The sequence below is a fragment of the Euprymna scolopes genome, chromosome 19 (assembly GCF_053919585.1).
Source record: "Euprymna scolopes isolate OS-2025 chromosome 19, ASM5391958v1, whole genome shotgun sequence".
Lineage (NCBI taxonomy): Eukaryota > Metazoa > Mollusca > Cephalopoda > Sepiida > Sepiolidae > Euprymna > Euprymna scolopes.
The window spans coordinates 34,504,922-34,522,987 of NC_136500.1; the positions used below are offsets into that span (position 1 = coordinate 34,504,922).

General features: G+C 30.9%; 1 protein-coding gene across 1 annotated transcript in view; it reads left to right on the forward strand.

Annotated features, from left to right (window-relative positions):
- Positions 1-4,435: 4,435 nt before the first annotated feature.
- The window catches only part of LOC145303508 (uncharacterized), a 61,260-nt gene continuing 47,629 nt past the window's right edge, over positions 4,436-18,066 (forward strand). Inside the window, exon 1 of the mRNA XM_080144941.1 lies at positions 4,436-4,685. Coding sequence (XP_080001067.1) covers positions 4,511-4,685 — 175 coding nt within the window. The 5' untranslated portion in view covers positions 4,436-4,510. The remainder of the gene's footprint in view (positions 4,686-18,066) is intronic.

Consider the following 18,066-nt stretch of genomic DNA (forward strand, 5'->3'; position numbering starts at 1 on the left):
ATGCAAATGAGATGCTGGTGGATTGGAGTAGCAAGCATTGACAGCAGTCTGTTGAATTTGGGGTCATGAGCTTAGACAGGAATGTGTCAAATTTAACCCCAGAAATTGTTAGTTGAAAGTACAGAATTCTTAACAATCGAATATTTAACCATATTTATATCTTTGCAGCTTAAAGGTATCCAAACCGAGCGACCACCTAAAAAAATCGATGCTAATGTTTTTGTTTTTTTTTAATGTTTCAATAAGTCGACTGAACGACCCAAATTATAAGATAAAAAAATATTACAATCAGTTTCTACACCTTTAAAAGTATACACGTCGGTAAAAGATCTAATGTTAGTGTTTTTGGTAAAAGTTATTGGTACTTTTTAAGCTATAGCCGACAAATCGATTTTTTTAAATATCATTTTAAGCAAAAACAATATTATGTACTCAATTGTCATGTCGAAAATAGTAATATATCAAAAAATTACCAAAATTCATCAAGTAGAACAGCTGCTATGTTTTTAGTAAAAAAAAAAAACGTCTATCGCTATCGACGCCATGACACAAGTAATCTAAAATATTTTTTTCAGAGTTATGTCCCCTGCTTTTAGCTTCCTACTGCCTACTTTATAACGTCTAAGAAAAATGCAATTTACTCAATTTTCCGTAAAAATTACTTTTAACTATAAATAACTTTCTACTTAATGAATTTTCGTAATTTTTGGATATATTACTATTTTCGACATGACAATTAAGTATGTAATATTGTTTTTGCTTAAAACGACATATTTTAAAAATTCGATCTGTCAACTCTATCTTAACAAGTACCAAGTTATAATTATATGTTGTTTTTTCCTTGCCTGTTAATTATACTGCAAGATTACCGGCACGTTTATTTAGCATAAATAAGAGACTTTCTTTTTTTTTTTTTTCCTTTTTTTTTACACAATGGTCACCACTTATCAAGGCCCGGAAGCCACTCAGGGATAAGGGTTATTGCAAGTACATTACGTTAGTGTGGAGATTTGATGAAGTGTTTACTTAAGGGGGCGGTTCATTAGGAATTTGTTAACGTTGGACTTGAACACATCCAAGTTATAGTCAGGTGGGAAGCAGGCAGACGGAACAGAGTTCCACAGGCGTGCAGTTTTAAGAAAGAAGCTTTGTTCATGGAATCCACGTTTTGATTTAGGCACAGATAAAGAGTGGGGGAAATTTTTCACAGTGGATTCAGCTAGACGGGTGTTTTTCGTGAAAGATTGGCGAGGGGGGACCAGAGATTGGAGTTCAGACGAGCACCTGCCATGGAAATAACGATAAAACAAGGATAGGCTTGCAACATCTCTTCTGTGGGAGAGAGGTTGCAGGGTAGAGAAAAGGGCATCCCCCACTAAGACACAAAGTCTATTTTGTACTCTGTCAAGGCAGGATAGGCTGTTTTTAGCAGCTCCTGCCCAGATATGGCAACAGTATTCCATCCTTGGACGTACTTGGCTTTTATATAGATAGAGAATTGCATCAGTAGTGAGATATCTTCTGGAGCGGTAGAAGGATCCCAACATCTTTCCAGCGACCTTGGCAACAGACTTGATGTACGTGTTCCATTTCAGATCAGGAGTAAAGGTCAAATCCAGAAGCTTGTCAAAAGCCTCTCCCAGACGAGAGCCATCCATCCCAATTGATGCCAGATGGGGATCAGAGCGTTGATGATGTAAGGATAGGAGTTTGGTTTTAGATGCATTAAAGGTAACCAGCCATGTCTTCCCCCACTGAACCACGCGCTCGAGATCAGAGGAGAGAGAATCAGAGAGAACTTTGTCATTTACAGCCTTTGATGTGTTGCCATAGATGGTCGTGTCATCAGCAGAGATGTCACCGAATGATTTAAGTATGTGTTTAGGGAGGTCATTGATGTAGATCAGGAAGAGAGTTGGGCCCAGGATTGACCCCTGAGGGACTCCAGCATTAATACTGCAGGCCTCTGATTTTTGTCCATCGACCACTACTCTTATAAGCCTATCGGAGAGAAATGATTTAATGATTGAGAAAACATTTCCAGTTATACCGTAGCTGGAAATCTTGTAAAGTAGACCCTTATGCCATACCTTGTCGAAGGCCTTTGATACGTCAAGCGCAATTGCCCTAGAAAGGAAGCTTTTGTCAAGAGATTCACTAATCCTGTGAGATATAACCGTCAGCACATCTGCGGTAGATCTTGCAGAGCGGAAACCATATTGTGTGTCACTAAGAAGGTTGTTTCTGCTGAGGTGGTTGACTATTTCTCTATTTAATATGGATTCCAGCAACTTACTCATAACACACAGGAGACTTATTGGTCTGTACTGAGAGGGGGATGAGCGATCACCTGAATTCTTAAATACAGGGCAAACTGATGAGATCTTCCAGGGAGTCGGAAAACACTTCTCCTTAAGGCAGCGCTTAAACAGTTTCGTAAGTATGGGAGCAAGTTCTGGTTGAAGCTTTTTAAACACTATAATTGGGATGCCATCAGGGCCAGTTGCTTTACTGGAATCAAGGTTCTTGATTAGCTTGGCGACCTCATGCACGGATATTTGTATGTTACCTAGCATGTTCTGTGTTATAGGAGGAAATATGGGAGTTGATGACATAGGGTAGAATTAGCTGCAAAGTTCTTGGCAAATAGTTTGGCCTTGTCTGACGTTGACGAGATGACCTCTGGTCCATTGATAATGGTTGGGATAGAACGCACACTTCTGTTCAGGTTCCTATTTGTTATTTGCCAAAACTGGTGGGAACCAAGTGATTTCTGTGCGCGATAGCAGCAGCACATTCTGGGGAGAACCATGGCTGGCTGTTAGGTTTTTGTTGGAATTTTTTGGATGGTATGAATTGGTCTATGCCTACAATTAACCATTCGGTCAGATCTGATACTATAGAGGACTATTTTCATTTTGTGGTTTTCAATACTGTTGTTAGAAGACTTTGGTTTACAAACAACGAAACAAAATTAAATAACTAAATGGTCATATATATGTTAAAATGCAAAAAATTATACATTTTGTAAAAAAAAAAAAAGAAGAAGAAATAAATAAATTAATAATATCTTGAGCACGTGGTACAATGGGGAAAAAGTGGCTGGTTACTTTTAATGCATCTAAAACCAAGTTTCTATATTTGCATCATCAATGCTCTGATCCCCATCTGGCATCAATTGAAATGAATGGCTCTCGTCTTGGAGAGGCTCCATGTTTTGACAAGCTTCTGGGCTTGACCTTTACTTCTGATCTTAAATGGAACATGTACATCAAATCTGTTGCCAAAGTCGCTGGAAAAATGGTGAGATCCTTCTACCACTCCACCACTGTTGATGCAATTCTCTGCCTATATAAGAGCCAGGTACGTCCAGGAATTGAGTACTGTTGCCACATCTGGCTAGGGACTGCTAGAAAAATTTATCCTGCCTTGACAGAGTTCAAAATAGATTGTTCAAATAGATGCCCTTTTCTCTTCCCTGCAACTTCTTTCCCACAGAAGAGACTTGCGAGCCTGCTCTGCTTTATCGTTATTTTCATGGCGGGTGCTCGTTTTGGGCTTTAATCTGTGGTTCCCCCTCGCCAAACTTTCACAAAAGCCACACGTCTAGCTGAAACCACTACCAATAATTTTCCCCACTCTTTATCTGTGTCTAAACCTAAATGTAGATTCCATGAACAAAGCTTCTTTTTTAGAACTGCACGCCTGTGTAAATCTTTTCCGTTTTCCTGCTTTCCAACTGACTACAATTTGGTAGTCTTCAAGTCCAACGTAAACAAATTCTTGATGAACCCTCCCCTTAAGTAATCCAATTTACCAAATTTTCACTACTAACGATTACTACGATGTTGTCCCATTGACTACTGTGCATTCATTAACCCCTATCCTCGAGTGGCTTCCGGGCCTTAATAAGTGACTCTTATGTAAAAAATAAAATAAAATATATCAAACTTAGTGCTATTAAACTACTATTAACACAAATAATCTGTGCATGACTTGTACAAGAAACGTAACTCCGAAATTTTCTTTAAATTCTTTGAGAGTTATTTCCCTTGCAGTATTTTTACAGCTACCTATAACACAATTCACATGGCGGGAAAAATAGTCTCTAACCCTAATTGTTTTATTGAAATATATCTATTTTAAGCAATCGAACAGTTTAAAAATTATTAAATACAAATCATATCGTTTCCTATAAGCAAAATACACAAAATGAAACGGAAAAATTTATTCAATTAAAAAGGCAAATAAAAATAAATATTTTGATAATAGATGTAATAAAATTAAAACATTAACGTAATCAGTTTTAATGCTGAAAAAAGAGTAATAATAATTAATTCAATATATATGTTCCGGGAATTTAAAAATTACGGATTTTAATATGAAAAAAACGAAAGATTAAAAATAGTAAATAAATGAAAGTGTCCCTTCTTCGAGAGTAGGAGAGCTCTCTCACAATCTAAGAGTAGATAATTATTTACCTAAACTTACGACTCTCCTCTTCTCCAAAATGGTCACCGATCAAGATGAAACTTCTTCCGTCGCTAGACGTAAGAAAGTTAAACCAGTGACTGTGATAAGTGATGTTAAAACAATCGCTGATGAGGATGATGCTGGCTTAGTTGTTGATGGTGCCGATGCAACTGCAAAAAAAAAGAAAAAGAAAAAAAAGAAGAAGAAGGCCGGTATGTTAGCGAGACTATTAAAATCACTTTTTTTTTTAATATAAATCAATGTATTTATTATTATTATTATTATTATTATTATTATTATGGTATCGCCCTATAAAAATATTTTCTTAATTTTATTTCTAAATTGATATTTACTTGTTGGCTCTTATAAAATGTTATTTTCGTTTTGCGCATTCTTTAGTGTCCGCTTTAATTAGGCGGTGCTAAACTATATTGTAGTCTTTTTTTTTTTTTTTTTTTTTTCCATCTAGAAATTAAAAATAAAACAAACTTTTATTTAATTGTTTTGTTTTTTCTTAGAAATTAAAAGTGAGTTGGTCTGTTTTGAAGAGAAAGTTTCGCATGGTGTTTTCGTACGTATATCTCTCCCCTCCATGTGGTGACCCTCGTGAATGCTAACACGAGTAAAGTAAACGAAATTGATCGTTTAAATTTTGGTAGCGTTAATCTTAATTAATCTTAATCTTAACTCGGCATTTTCTAAACAGTTATCCGTTATTAAAACTGTTGGTGCTTCTACTGAATTTTGCAGAACTAAACCTAAAACTTGGTTTAGGATCTAAAAAAAAAAAAAAAAAAAAAAAAAAAAAAAAGTACTTGTCTATTTTAACTTTTTTTTTCATTTTAAACAAGGGAAATGTTAACAAAGTCGCGCCGCCTCTCTGTTATTTCTAAAATTTCACTGGATGTTAAAATGCACAAGTGCCAAAAAAATACACTTCAGTTTAAAACGCGGTACTAGTGCACTGACTTATTGATCTGTGCTGAAATAACATTATTACTTAGAAGGCTATTCTTAACATGGGGAGTGTTTTGTACCTATTTTGTACTTTAACCTTACAATTTAATAAAAACGGATTTAAAACTTTATTTAAAATTGAAAATACTAAAAAAAAAAATAGCATGGATCAATAAGTGGCACTTAAGTGAGCACTTAAAACGCTTGAAGCTAAATATTATTTAATTCAAAATCGTTTTAATTTAGTCAAGTCCCTATTTACTTGCCTCTCCACGAGAGCGAAATGATACTCAAGGTCGATTTTTAATGTAAATAAAAATCAAAATCCCCAAAAATGACACTCTGGGTTGAAATAAGTAAAATTGCCTTAAAAGTCTCTCACCGATCCAGGACAGAACATATAGTACAGTTAGTACACTTTGATTTATATATCTTCTTCCGCCAAACAAGTTTAACAAACTTAGGCACAAGGCCAATTAGGGTCGATGGTATTTGGTATGGTCATCCTTGTCAATGTACTTTGGATTTGAATCCTAGCTAGAGTTCTCAACCACAAATACAGGTAGATTCCCAGATTAAATCGTTTGTTTGTTTTGGGGGTTTTTTTTTCTTTTTTTTTTTTTTTTTTTTTTTTTTTTTTTTTTTTTTTTTTTTTTTTTTTTTTCGTTAATATTTTTACATTTCTAATTTTCGGAAGTAGCGCCAATTTAAATTCTGACCATGTGGTACGAAATCTTCGTACTCATGCGGAGAAGGTGCCGTACTATTATCATTTTCAAGTTTTATGGTATCTTTTGTTGACTAAATTGTTAGGTGAAAGTACATAAGTTTCAAATCGCCCTCCACATGTTAATGAGTTTCTAAATGTTATTTCAATACGGTACCTTCTGGTGGGATAGGGCTGTCTTTTCCTATATCACCTAACTTATTAAAATAACTAAAAGGTCTGTGATCACTTCTCATGTGTCTGTTGATTTTCTGTACGTTTCTTGCATATTTTTTATTTACTATTGATTAGGTAATCCTATTTAAAAAATAATTTTAAAAATGCATCGCATAAATATACTAAAACGTCATTTTGATCTTTTGTTAATCAAAAAAGACCATGAATTAATTTTTTGGGGACCCTCCGAAACTCGTTTTGGTGCACATATGGAAGGCGTACTCCCCCTCCCCCCCCCCCCAATTTTTTAGCGGATTATTATCGAATAAACACTTCCATCATATTATCAACAAAAATTATATAAATATCTAAATATTTGTCGGCGTGCTCATTTTCTAATGTAACGATCTAGTAAATTGATCACCCATTTTAGAACCACTTGATTTTTTAGGCCAAATTTCGCGAATTTAGCATTTTTTTAAAAGCAATTTGACCTTAAAAAATTCATTTTGGCCTTTTTTTTTTTTTTTTTTTTTTTTTTAGAATTTGGTTTCCAATTTGCCTAATGGATAAAGCTTTACAATATACTCAATCCGAAAGATTAATTGCACAGACAAGTTGTTTATGTGGCCATGATGCCACCATGTCCATTCAAAAATATTCAAAAGTAAAAATTGATAAACTTTGCTGGAAATGTAAAAAGACTTACCTTTTAAGAAATTAATTATTAGAGGTATTCGGGTCTGTATTCCTTATTGTTTTCACTGGTCGCCTTTTATTTTAACGCGCGAAAACAAACATGGCGACCCCTATAAAAAATACAGAATACAAACACGAAAATCTCTAAAAATCAACTTTTTAAATGTAAGTCTTTAGTTGATACTCTAACGCACATTCATTGCCCTTAGATAGCAGTGTCAGAAGTCGCCATTAAAAATGCGTGATAAAAAAAACTTGAATAATTAGACTTACTATCTTTCGAAGCTTATAACTACTTGAAAAATGTAATTTAAACCCTCTTTTTTTTTTCAATAAAAGGAAACAAGACCAAATTTTAAAATAGTAACAGGTTTAATAGCAAATTATGCAATATTTGTTTTTTTTTAATCGGTTTTCTTTAAAAAAGATTTCAAGAAAATCAACAAATTTTAACTTTGAATATAATAAATATATATAAATTCCGAAAAATCACTTACCTATAAAAAATACTAATCGGTGGGTACTTCCATTCTTCATTGTTAAGAATTTATCCATATTTATATTTTATATTCCATGTACTTTTTAAATAAAAGAATTTTTTAAGCAAATATTAAAAAATACTGCGACTTTAAATTGTCATATCAGATGGTAACAGAGCGGGTATGTCTCCCTTTCTTCCAGTTGAGAACTACGGTGGCGTAAAAGTGCCATAATTAATCTCCCCTTTCTATTTCTGACATGTGTTTGCTGTCAACAGTTAGTCAAGATGGGTCACCGTACTTCAAAAATGATCATCTTCACTCATAAGTAAGTTTACTTTTATAAACAAACCCCTCAACATATTTTCCTAAAGAAATGCATGAGTTTTTGATTTAAAATATTTTATTTCTTCTTTATGGAATAAATATTTTTTTAAATATCTAAAATAAAACAACAGAATGAAATAGAAAAAATTATAGTAAGTGCTTAATATTTACTGGACAATATTTTCAAAATATGAGGTTCCACTTAAAAAAAAAAAAATCAACATGTTTTTTTTTTGTTTTTTTTTTAAGAAAGGTTTTCAACTTTTGACTTTACAGGTAAATTTGCATATAACTATTCCTTTGTTTTTATTTTAAATTAGATTATTTTATTTATTGATTATTTTTATCTTCAATTTGTGATTATAAACCTTAGGTGAGAAAATTATTTTAATAGACATTTCAAAATGGGAAGAGGTGAATTTAAAAAAAAAAAAAAAAAATTGTGTAGAATATTATATTCGGTTTATTAGAAAGGGCATAAAATTTCACATTAAACCTGCAAATATCGTAAAAATGGAACCAATAGAATAATTTTGATAGATTTTTAAAATGAAAAAAATGAAAAAAAAATTAACTCGTAAAATTCAATTCATTTCATTACGTGGAAAAAATGGCTGCATGAGCGTGCGCATGCACTTTGTAAACACTTTTTTTTTTCTTTTCTTTTTTTTTCTTTTCTTTTTTTTTTCTTTTTTTTTCTTTTTTTTTTCTTTTTTTTTTCTTTTTTTTTTTTTATAAAAAATCATATTTCTATTTTTTAAAAAACTTTAATAGTTTATTTTGGAAGTATAAAGAAATTAAACAAACCACTTTAAAAGGGGAAATTACGAGTTTTGTATATTTTATTCACAGTTTTGTGTTAGGGGTGTAAAAAATTCCCAAATTTCTGACACACCTAGCCCTTAGATTGTAAAAAAAAAAGTTTTTGATAATTTGGTAGAATAGTGTCCATTCGATAATTATCTGCTGAAAAAAAAGACGAAAATACAAATACAGACTGGGATACTGCTTCCATACATACGCGTTATGTAGGCAACGTGTGTATGTATATATATATATATATATATATATATATATATATATATAATATAAACTTATGAAAAAAGAATTAACCATTCTTCACTTAATTGTCAAAACAAACGCTAAAAATACAAGGAAATTTACAGGACTAAACAAGTTTGTTTATCAAGGCTATCATAGTTTCTTCCAAACTATCATTAAATTTTAGATTTTTTTTTTAATTTCGCCACACAAAATTTATATAATAAAATAAATAAGATAGAATTATTTGAAATTCAGGTACTTAGTCATCCTAAATCTTATTTAGACAAAAAAAAAATTGATTCAAAAATCTTTTTAAAAAAAATATTTAAATGTTTTATCCATCGAGACAAAAATAGCAGTGACTTTTTTTTTTCTTTTTCTTTTTCTTTTTATAGGAAAATTTACAATTCTATTAAAAAATAGAAAAGGTTTTATATTATTCTGCTTTTCATATGATAACATTCAGGCTTTTATCTTTCTGGAAAAAAGTTACTCAAGAATAATAGATTTTAATTTGTTTTAAAAACGACAACTTGGTTTTTCTTTTTTTTTTTTTTTTTTTTTTTTTTTTGTCTATGCCTATTCTATTAGTATTGTCAAATTCCACCTCAACAAGCAATACTTGTCAAGCAGTTAAATATGTTAACTTCTACAGAATTTGAACTGAAGTGATTTTTGATGGGTGGTCGGCCTATTACGAAAAAAATATTGATTTTAGTAGGAAAGGTAACAAAATAGTAATTCGTTCTTACTAAAATAATAACCATGTAAAATAGGTACATATGGAAAAAAAATAAAAGAATTAACAATTTTATTTCCTTTTAGTAAAAAAGAGTAACAAAACATTTTAGTAAGAAAGATAACGAAATAGTAATTTGTTCTTATTAAATTAATAACGGGAAATATGTCTTTTCTGGTAATAATAAAATAAATTTCATTTCATTTTTGAGTTCCAGTTCGGTGGTTAAGTTTGATGGACGTGGACGATTTTTTTAGTGGTGATTTGGCCAGAGTATTCCGACTTTTCTGTATTTTCTTTATGTAAGTGCCAATTTGAATAAGCACTGATTTTTTGGAATATGACGTCTTCCTCCCGTGACTAGTACATAAAGTATTTTTCCATATTGTCTTTTTTTCTAAATAAGCGTCACATTTTATATTTCTTTAGTAGAAAACTAAACAATAAAATAATTTCTTCTCCTCTTCCCCCTCCTTGGGCCTGAATATGCATCTCCCTTCCCCCCCCCTCCCCCCGGACCTGAACATCCTTTCCTTCTTGCTATAAAATTAATTCCTTTTCACGTTTTGTTATATTTTTGGCTGATTATTATTGATAACAGACTTAGGGAAAAAAATTTTAAGTTTATTCAATGACTTTTAATGTGGGGGATCACTTTTCAATTATAATGTTTGAATTTAACCTGAAAAATAACTATTTAAAAGTAGCGCGATACCAAAAATGAATAAGCACTATTTTTTTTTTTTTTTTTTTTTACAAAAATATTTGATTTATTTCATTTTATACCACATCGAACATGTGAAACCTTAATAAGGAGGGGTGTGCTGGACATAAAGTGGGGTATCAATTTATTAGAACGTTATAATTGAAAAGTGATCCCCCATGTTAAAAGTCATTAAATAAACTGAAAAAATAAATTTTTTTTTTTTTTTTTTCTGCTGTGAAAGTTAAGTTTGTTATCAACAATAATTCGATAATCCGCAGAAAAAAATAAAACGTGAAAAGGAATTAATTTTATGACAGGGAGAAAGCTTGTTCAGGTCCAAGCAGGGAAAGCTTGTTCAGGTCCAAGCAGGGAAAGCTTGTTCAGGTCCAAGCAGGGAAAGCTTGTTCAGGTCCACTATAGACTTAAAGTTTTCGGCATATTGTGATATCAGTTTGAATGTTTGGGTTTACTTTGCTGCTGTAAAGCAAATCAGAACGTTATTGAAGTTGTAATCTTTACAACCTTGAATAATAAAATAAAGATCATAACTGACCCAGATTTTTTATTGTCGAAGATTAGTTTAATAAGTTTTAAGCTGTATGTTTTATTTTTAGTTATAATAAATTTGAATTTTATTCTTGAAGCGATGATTTAGGAAGTTTTATATTGATTTTCTTTTTTAAATGAGATGCGTCCTCTTTTGTCTTTTTAAGGCCTTTGCTAAAACTTGGCAAAAACAGCGCTTTTAGCATAATTTGCCAAATGGAATTTTAGCTACACTTTTTAATTGATGTTTTTCCTTGAAATGAATGGCTAAATTTATAAGAAAGTAATAATTTTTGCTAATTAGTTCGATTCTTACTAGGCACAGCTAAAACGCAAGTAGGGACTAAGTATTTTTTTAAGGATTCTCTTTTTAAAAATCAACCAAAAATCAAGTAATTATCCAATCAATACAAAATTTTCGTCGATTGTTAAGTGAAGAATGAACTTTATAACGGTGTACTTTTTTTTTTTTTTATAATCTATATTTATATATATATATATATATGTTTTGGTTTACAAAAACTCCCTCCTTCCTTATCAAATATGCTTAAAATAATCATCCGAAACAAAAACGTACCATGTTATATAATAGTTTTGTATATTCTCATAGCAAATCGTCCTAAATCTTGTTTAGACAAACAAAAAAAAAAACTAATTGGTTCAAGAACCCTTTTTAAAAAATATTCAAATGGTATATCTATCGAGATAAAAATCGGTGAATAATTTTTGGGGAAAACTGAAAATTTTAAATTCTATGAAAAATAGAAAAAGGTTTATATTATTCTACTTTTCATATGATAAAATTCAGGCTTTTATCTTTCTGGACAAAAACAAGTTGCCTAAAAATAATGAATTTTAATAGATTTTAATTTGTTTTAAAAAAAAATTATTTTTTTCTTCCACTTTTTTGACCATGCTTAATTCTAACTTTTAAGTACCTATAATGGAGGAACTTTATCAGATTAATAAGAAAATTATAAATAATAAATTTTAAGGGTGATTCAGAGGAATAGGCGACTCGAAGTTAGCAGCAAACAGTACCAGCTAAAAATTTCGCATTATACTTAAAACTTTTGGCAGACCTGTATGAGTGTACTCATCCTTTAAAAATGCGTGTTTTACAATTTTTTTTTTTTTTTTTTTTTTTTTTTTTTCTTAAAAGAAAAACGTGCTTGCACGGTGAAATAATCACACTTGTTTAAAAAGTTTGATTACCAATAAAATAATCGTATTTAAAACGGAACCATTTCAGTTTTTTTATCATAAACGTTTCCCAACACCTGTAATTTGGCAGATACAATGGCGGCGAGCCCAGTCTTGCATAAGTGGCAAAAATTCAATTGCATTTGTTTTTTTTTGTTTTGTTTTTTTTTTTTTAATCAATTTAAGAAAATTTTCAATTTTATTTGCTTTGGTTTTTAATTTTATTTTCTTTATTCATTTTCTTTTTTTTTTTTTTTTTTTTTTTTTTTTTAATTTTATTCATTTTCAGATTAAGAAATACATTCTTTTCAAAATTTATAACTTTAATGTTTATTAAAATAGGTTGGGAGTAAAATATATTCTTTGCTTTGCTACAATAAGTTGAAAAAAAGAAAATGGAACTAATGACTCGATCATTTACATTTTCTTAAGTGACATCACAACAGTGTAATGTAAAAAAAAAAACAAAAAAAACTCCCTTTTTTTTTTGTCATGCAAGTGTTATCTTTACAATCTAAACTGCACATCTGCCCGTAATTTTATCGAAAAGACAATATGCAGTAGTTAAAATAAAGAATGCTTAAATTCAAGATAGATCCTCCATTTACAAACGATTGTAAAAGGATTTTTGCTGGCCTGTCGGCTACCTAGTGAAATAACCCCTTCTGTTTTTATTAGTTTTTTTTTGGGGGGGGGGGGGCAATGAAATGAAATAACTAAAAAATAATGTAATCTTCCAGAATAGCAAACAAAACAATTTCAGTGTCCTTTTTTTTCTTTAGTTAAGAATAAAAGTAGTGTGAAAAAACATTTCTTAGTTATTAGTCGTTGTTATTAGCAGTTGAGTTTTTTTTTGTTTTTTTCTTGCTAGGCTGTACAGTTAACTGCTAATTTTGTTTCGCTAAAATTTGTATTCCTATCCACTTTTTCCATCCATTTAATAAATAAAGTCAACATTGCCGATAAAAATTCAAATGTTACCAAAGGCAAGATAATCTTCTACCTACCTGGATAAGTTAATGTATGACTGATCATATTTTAAAGTGTCTATTTAATTAGAATGATGACAGGATGACTGACAACAGGGAACTCGCGATAATCGCTTAAAAAGTCATGAAAATAAAACAAAATTTGCCCAGTAAATGTCACATTGACACTTATTGGGTGGGTTTCTATCAGTCTTTTGTTTATTTTTCGAGTTTTGAGCTGTTAATGATATCCCAAAAATGTCATGTTCTTGTCAGCTTAATTTACCAACTCGACACTGCTTGTTTTTTAAATAGAACAAAAGCTTTAAAATATGTTAAAACAAAACTTATCCTAGTAGTTAGAAGAGTACCTTATCTTATATTTATTTGTTACATATTTATTTTCTTTTTAACCTTTTTTTTTTTTTTCGTTTGTTGCCTTCTATGCTGAATACCCGATTTTTGTTGTTTTTTTTTTTTTTCTTTTCTTTCCCCCACCCCCCAATACGTTGGTCAGGACACTTTAAGACAGAGGTTGTTGGCGATTAAGCCACGCCCTGCCAACCATTTGATTATACTTAACGTCTCTGATATTTCTTTGAGTCGCTGGTGCCTTTTTGTTAAAGTAAAAATCGAAATATTAAATTTCGAGTAAAACCAATCATATCTCCTTAATTGACATGTTGCAATAATGAACATGTCCAAAAATTTCAAAAAACAATGAGATAGAAAAGTAATTATTAATGAAAACAGTTTTCAAAGAAAACTAGCGAAAATTGAGTTAAGCTAATATATATATATATATATATATATATATATATATATATATATAGTTCAAATCATAATGGGGAGGGGGTGTAGTTATTTCTTGAAAATCCTAAGCCAATTTAGCAAAATTTGTGAAAATAGAGTTTTGCTAAATTGGCTTAGGATTAGAATTGTCTTGGAAATTTTTTCTACCTTATCGTTTTTTGTAATTTTTTGGATGTATTTATTACTGCGGCATGGTAATTAAGTAGAGATCATTGGTTTTACTCAAAATTCTATATTTGGAATTCCGCTCTAATAACGAAGCACCAAGTCTTTTAGTTCTATGTTTGTGAAGCACAGTTCTGTTGCTAGCATTACCTCATTCACTAATTTGTTAATGAAGTCGGGGTATGTTAAAAGGGAACAGGAAATTGCATGAAAAAATCTTTCATTTTTTTTTTTTTTTTTTTTTTTTTTTTTTTTTCCCCCCAACATTAAAATGTAACAAGTTATTTATTTTTTTCAACTTACATTTTTTGAATAAATAAAAAAGAATTATACATAAAAGAATCTGTTTTTTTTTTTTTGTTTAGTTTTTTAATTTAAAAAAAAAAAATGTTAAAGTTCACCTCGTTTTCATAACACCTAGTTTCATTTTAATATTTGAACACAAAAAAAATCTCTGATAAAAACAAGACTTTTTCAGTCTTTACTAGGCAGCTTACAGACCCGCAGAAATCCTTTTACAATCGTTTGTCATCAATGGGGGACTAATTTTGAACTTAACCCAAAAAATTGGTTATACCCAAGGTAGTATGCTCTTCCAGTGTTTGTTCTGCAAATGGGATGGCGATGATAAACAAGATATCGCCCCTTCTTAATCGCATGTTGTTTTGACTTCTGGTTTTTGCTGACCATTCTGCTACGTGATGAATGCCCAAGAAAAATCTCTTTTGGTTACTGTTTATCCATTTTTAAATGTTATTCTGAAAAAAAAAACAGCAAAGTTCATTTGCTTATTTTAAAACTGGTATACATTAATTAAAAGGGACTTTTCTAGGGCATTCATCACATAGCAGAATCGTTAGCAGGAACCAGAAGTCAAAAACCATTTGAGGATAATCACTTTTAGCTTCTTTATTAATTTTCTTCCTCTTAGAGAATGTAATCCTCACCCCATGTTAAGAATGGTTTTCTTATCCGCTTGACCAGGTCTAATTCTCCAACTAAATGAATAGTAGAAACTGGAAGTCAAAAAGAAGACAATCTTGATTATATATATGTGTGTATATGTATATATATATATATATATATATATATATATATATACACACACACACACACCCTAAAAATTATTATTAAACATATTGATGTTATAATAAATTTAGCTTTGCATATTAAATAGTAAAAAAAAAAAAAAAATGGTTTTTAAAATTTGTAAATTAGCTCGCAACTTTTTTTTTTTTTTTTTCGAATGAATTAGTTTATAAGTGAATCCTGTGTGAACAAAAATATTAACATATAGCTAATTTTTTTATTTATATAAAAAAAAAAGTAGCTATATGTTAATATTTGTATGTGTGTGTGTATATATATATATATATATATATATATATATATATATATATATATAAAGCTGTGTGTGTGTGGTCACGAATAGGCTCCTATATGGTTGACTATTTTAAAAAACTTACATATAATAATAGAAGATGTATTGAGACACAGGAATGGGTATGTTTGATCTGGCAGAACAGTGGTTCATTAAAATTGTGGAGTCTGCGTTCGCGCCTGGTCCACAAAGTATGGAAATAAAAAATTTAAAAAAAAAAAAACGTTTACAAGTGTTTTTGATATAGATGTACATAAGAATACTTTGATAAGTATGTTTTAACTTAAATAGGGATGGTATAATAAAATTGTGGGGTCTGCGTTCGCGCCTGGCCTCCATAGAATGGAAATAAGCACAAACATTAATAAAGACTTTTCATATCTATCTGCGTAAGTATACTTTGATAATTATGTTTCAGTTTGAAGAAATATGGTATAATAAAATTATGGGATGTTCGTTCGCGCCTGACCTCCATATAATGGAAAATGTCACAAAGTTTAACAAGGTTTTTTAATATAGATCCACAGAATATTGTGATAAGTGTTTCAGTGTGAACAGGTGTGGTATAATAAATTATGGGGTTTATCTATTTTATTTTTACTTTCATCATATTTTGCTTTGGTTTTGATACCCCCAAATTCAACCCAAATTTACAACCCTTCCTTTTCATAACCTATCATACTTTCATAAATCAGAGTCCATTTTCTGTAGGCTGTTTTTGAACCCAGTCAACGACGGGTACTTTTGCTAATATATATATATATATATATATATATATATATATATGAGAGAGAGAAAGAGGTTAGTTAAGGATGAATTAACCATACCATTACAATTTGTAATCCTTTCAATGATTTGAAGAGGTAAAAGGAATTAAATACTTTTGTGTGTTCTGGCCTTCTCCTCCCTTCTCATCTGCAGCAGAAACAGTACATTCTTTCTACTTCACTGTTCATCACATTGAATTTTTTAGCCAGCTTATATTATGTTTAATATAATCTCATTATTTTTCACAATCTGTATTTAGTTTTTCTCTTAAAGCCAGACCTTTTGACAATGCTCAAGGAAATGTTGCTTTGTTTTTTTTTTTGTTTTTTTTTTTATGCTATATTTATTTCAAACTGTATAACTTGGACAGAAATGTAAATTTAGCATAAATCTTATTTCAATCGCATAAACTCATTCCTGGATTTTACAGAACTTTGAGATATATATTGTTCTCAAATTAATGATATAAAATTTGTGCATGAGAAATGGAAGATGATAAAGATGGATGAGAACTTGGATGCAGAGAAACAATATCTGTACAGTAAAACTATTGAAATTGTTGAAATTTTATTACCATGGTGATACTATTGGGGCACAAGGTAGTGCAGGTGTTAGTGTGATTGCAAACTTTAGGATTAGGATGGAAGAAGTTCAGGAACTCCCTATCACTCAAGGGAAATAGTCTATCGGCATGTGTATGTATTGTGATGAATGGAAGTGAAACCCAGCCAGTGAGAGTTGAGGACATGTATTGCATGGAGAGAAATTGAACAAGAATGATACAATAAGTTAACAATGCAAGTCTTGAAGGATCTACTCCTAAAAATCTCTTTACCAAACACCTTCGTTGGTTCGGTCACGTCCTTCAACGACACCCAGGTAACTTCATCCATGAAGTCATCGATCTAGCTGGACCTTCACCTTTGCAAGGTCTGTCACTGGAATTGCAAATGACTTGCACTCATAACAGAAGCAATCTTGAATCAGTGTCCCTGATCAGCCAGTGTTCAGGGCATTGTGAACTTGTTAAAGAGTCAGCCCAACCAACCAAAAAGACAGGCTTAGATCTGATGACCTCAGAGGAAGATTAAATCTCTACAGTGTAGGGAGATGTGTGCAGAAAAGCAGGCTTTGATGGTTTGGTCACGTTGAAAGAATTGATACGAGTTCTTGAGTTAATCGATATAGAACAGTTGAAGTGACAAGTCCAGTTTACAGGAGAGAAAAAAAATAATAATAATGAAGTGATGACTGGATTTCCAAGAAAGAGTAATAAAAACCTAGCCAGAGATGTTAGTTTGGAAGTCCATTTCTAAAAGTTGTCAAATGCAAAATGAACATTTAACTAAATATGATGACAAAAACAATCTGTAATGAGATGCTATTAAATGTTGACAAAGTTATTCAAATATTTATAAATTCTGAATTTCTAATGGTTAAACATTTTTCACTATTCACCACTTGGCCTTCGGGTCAAGATCAAAGTGTAGTATCTGTTCTTCAGATGCTGCACTTCAATTTCTTGTTCTGTCAGTGGAGGAAAAATCCTTCACGACTGAGACAATTTTTATTTTTGTTCCTTTTCTCTACATTAAAAAACGACCCTGGTGTCTAATTCTGTCTCGTGGGGAGGCATTGTAAATAGGAACATCCAGTGTGAATACACCTGAAAATGGGCAGAGGTTACATCGGACGAAACGTGAAAAAAAAAACAACCAAGATGAGAATAATAGTCCAAATAATAAAAAAATAATTTATAAATTTTGTTGGGAAAAGTGATAAATCGAAATTATATACAATTTAACGTGCATGACAAATTTTAAGTTTTCACGTCGGTTAATTTTGCCGAAAAAGATTAAGACAAATACTTGAAGATTAACAAACGATGCAAAATAATTTTACTCACAACTTTTTT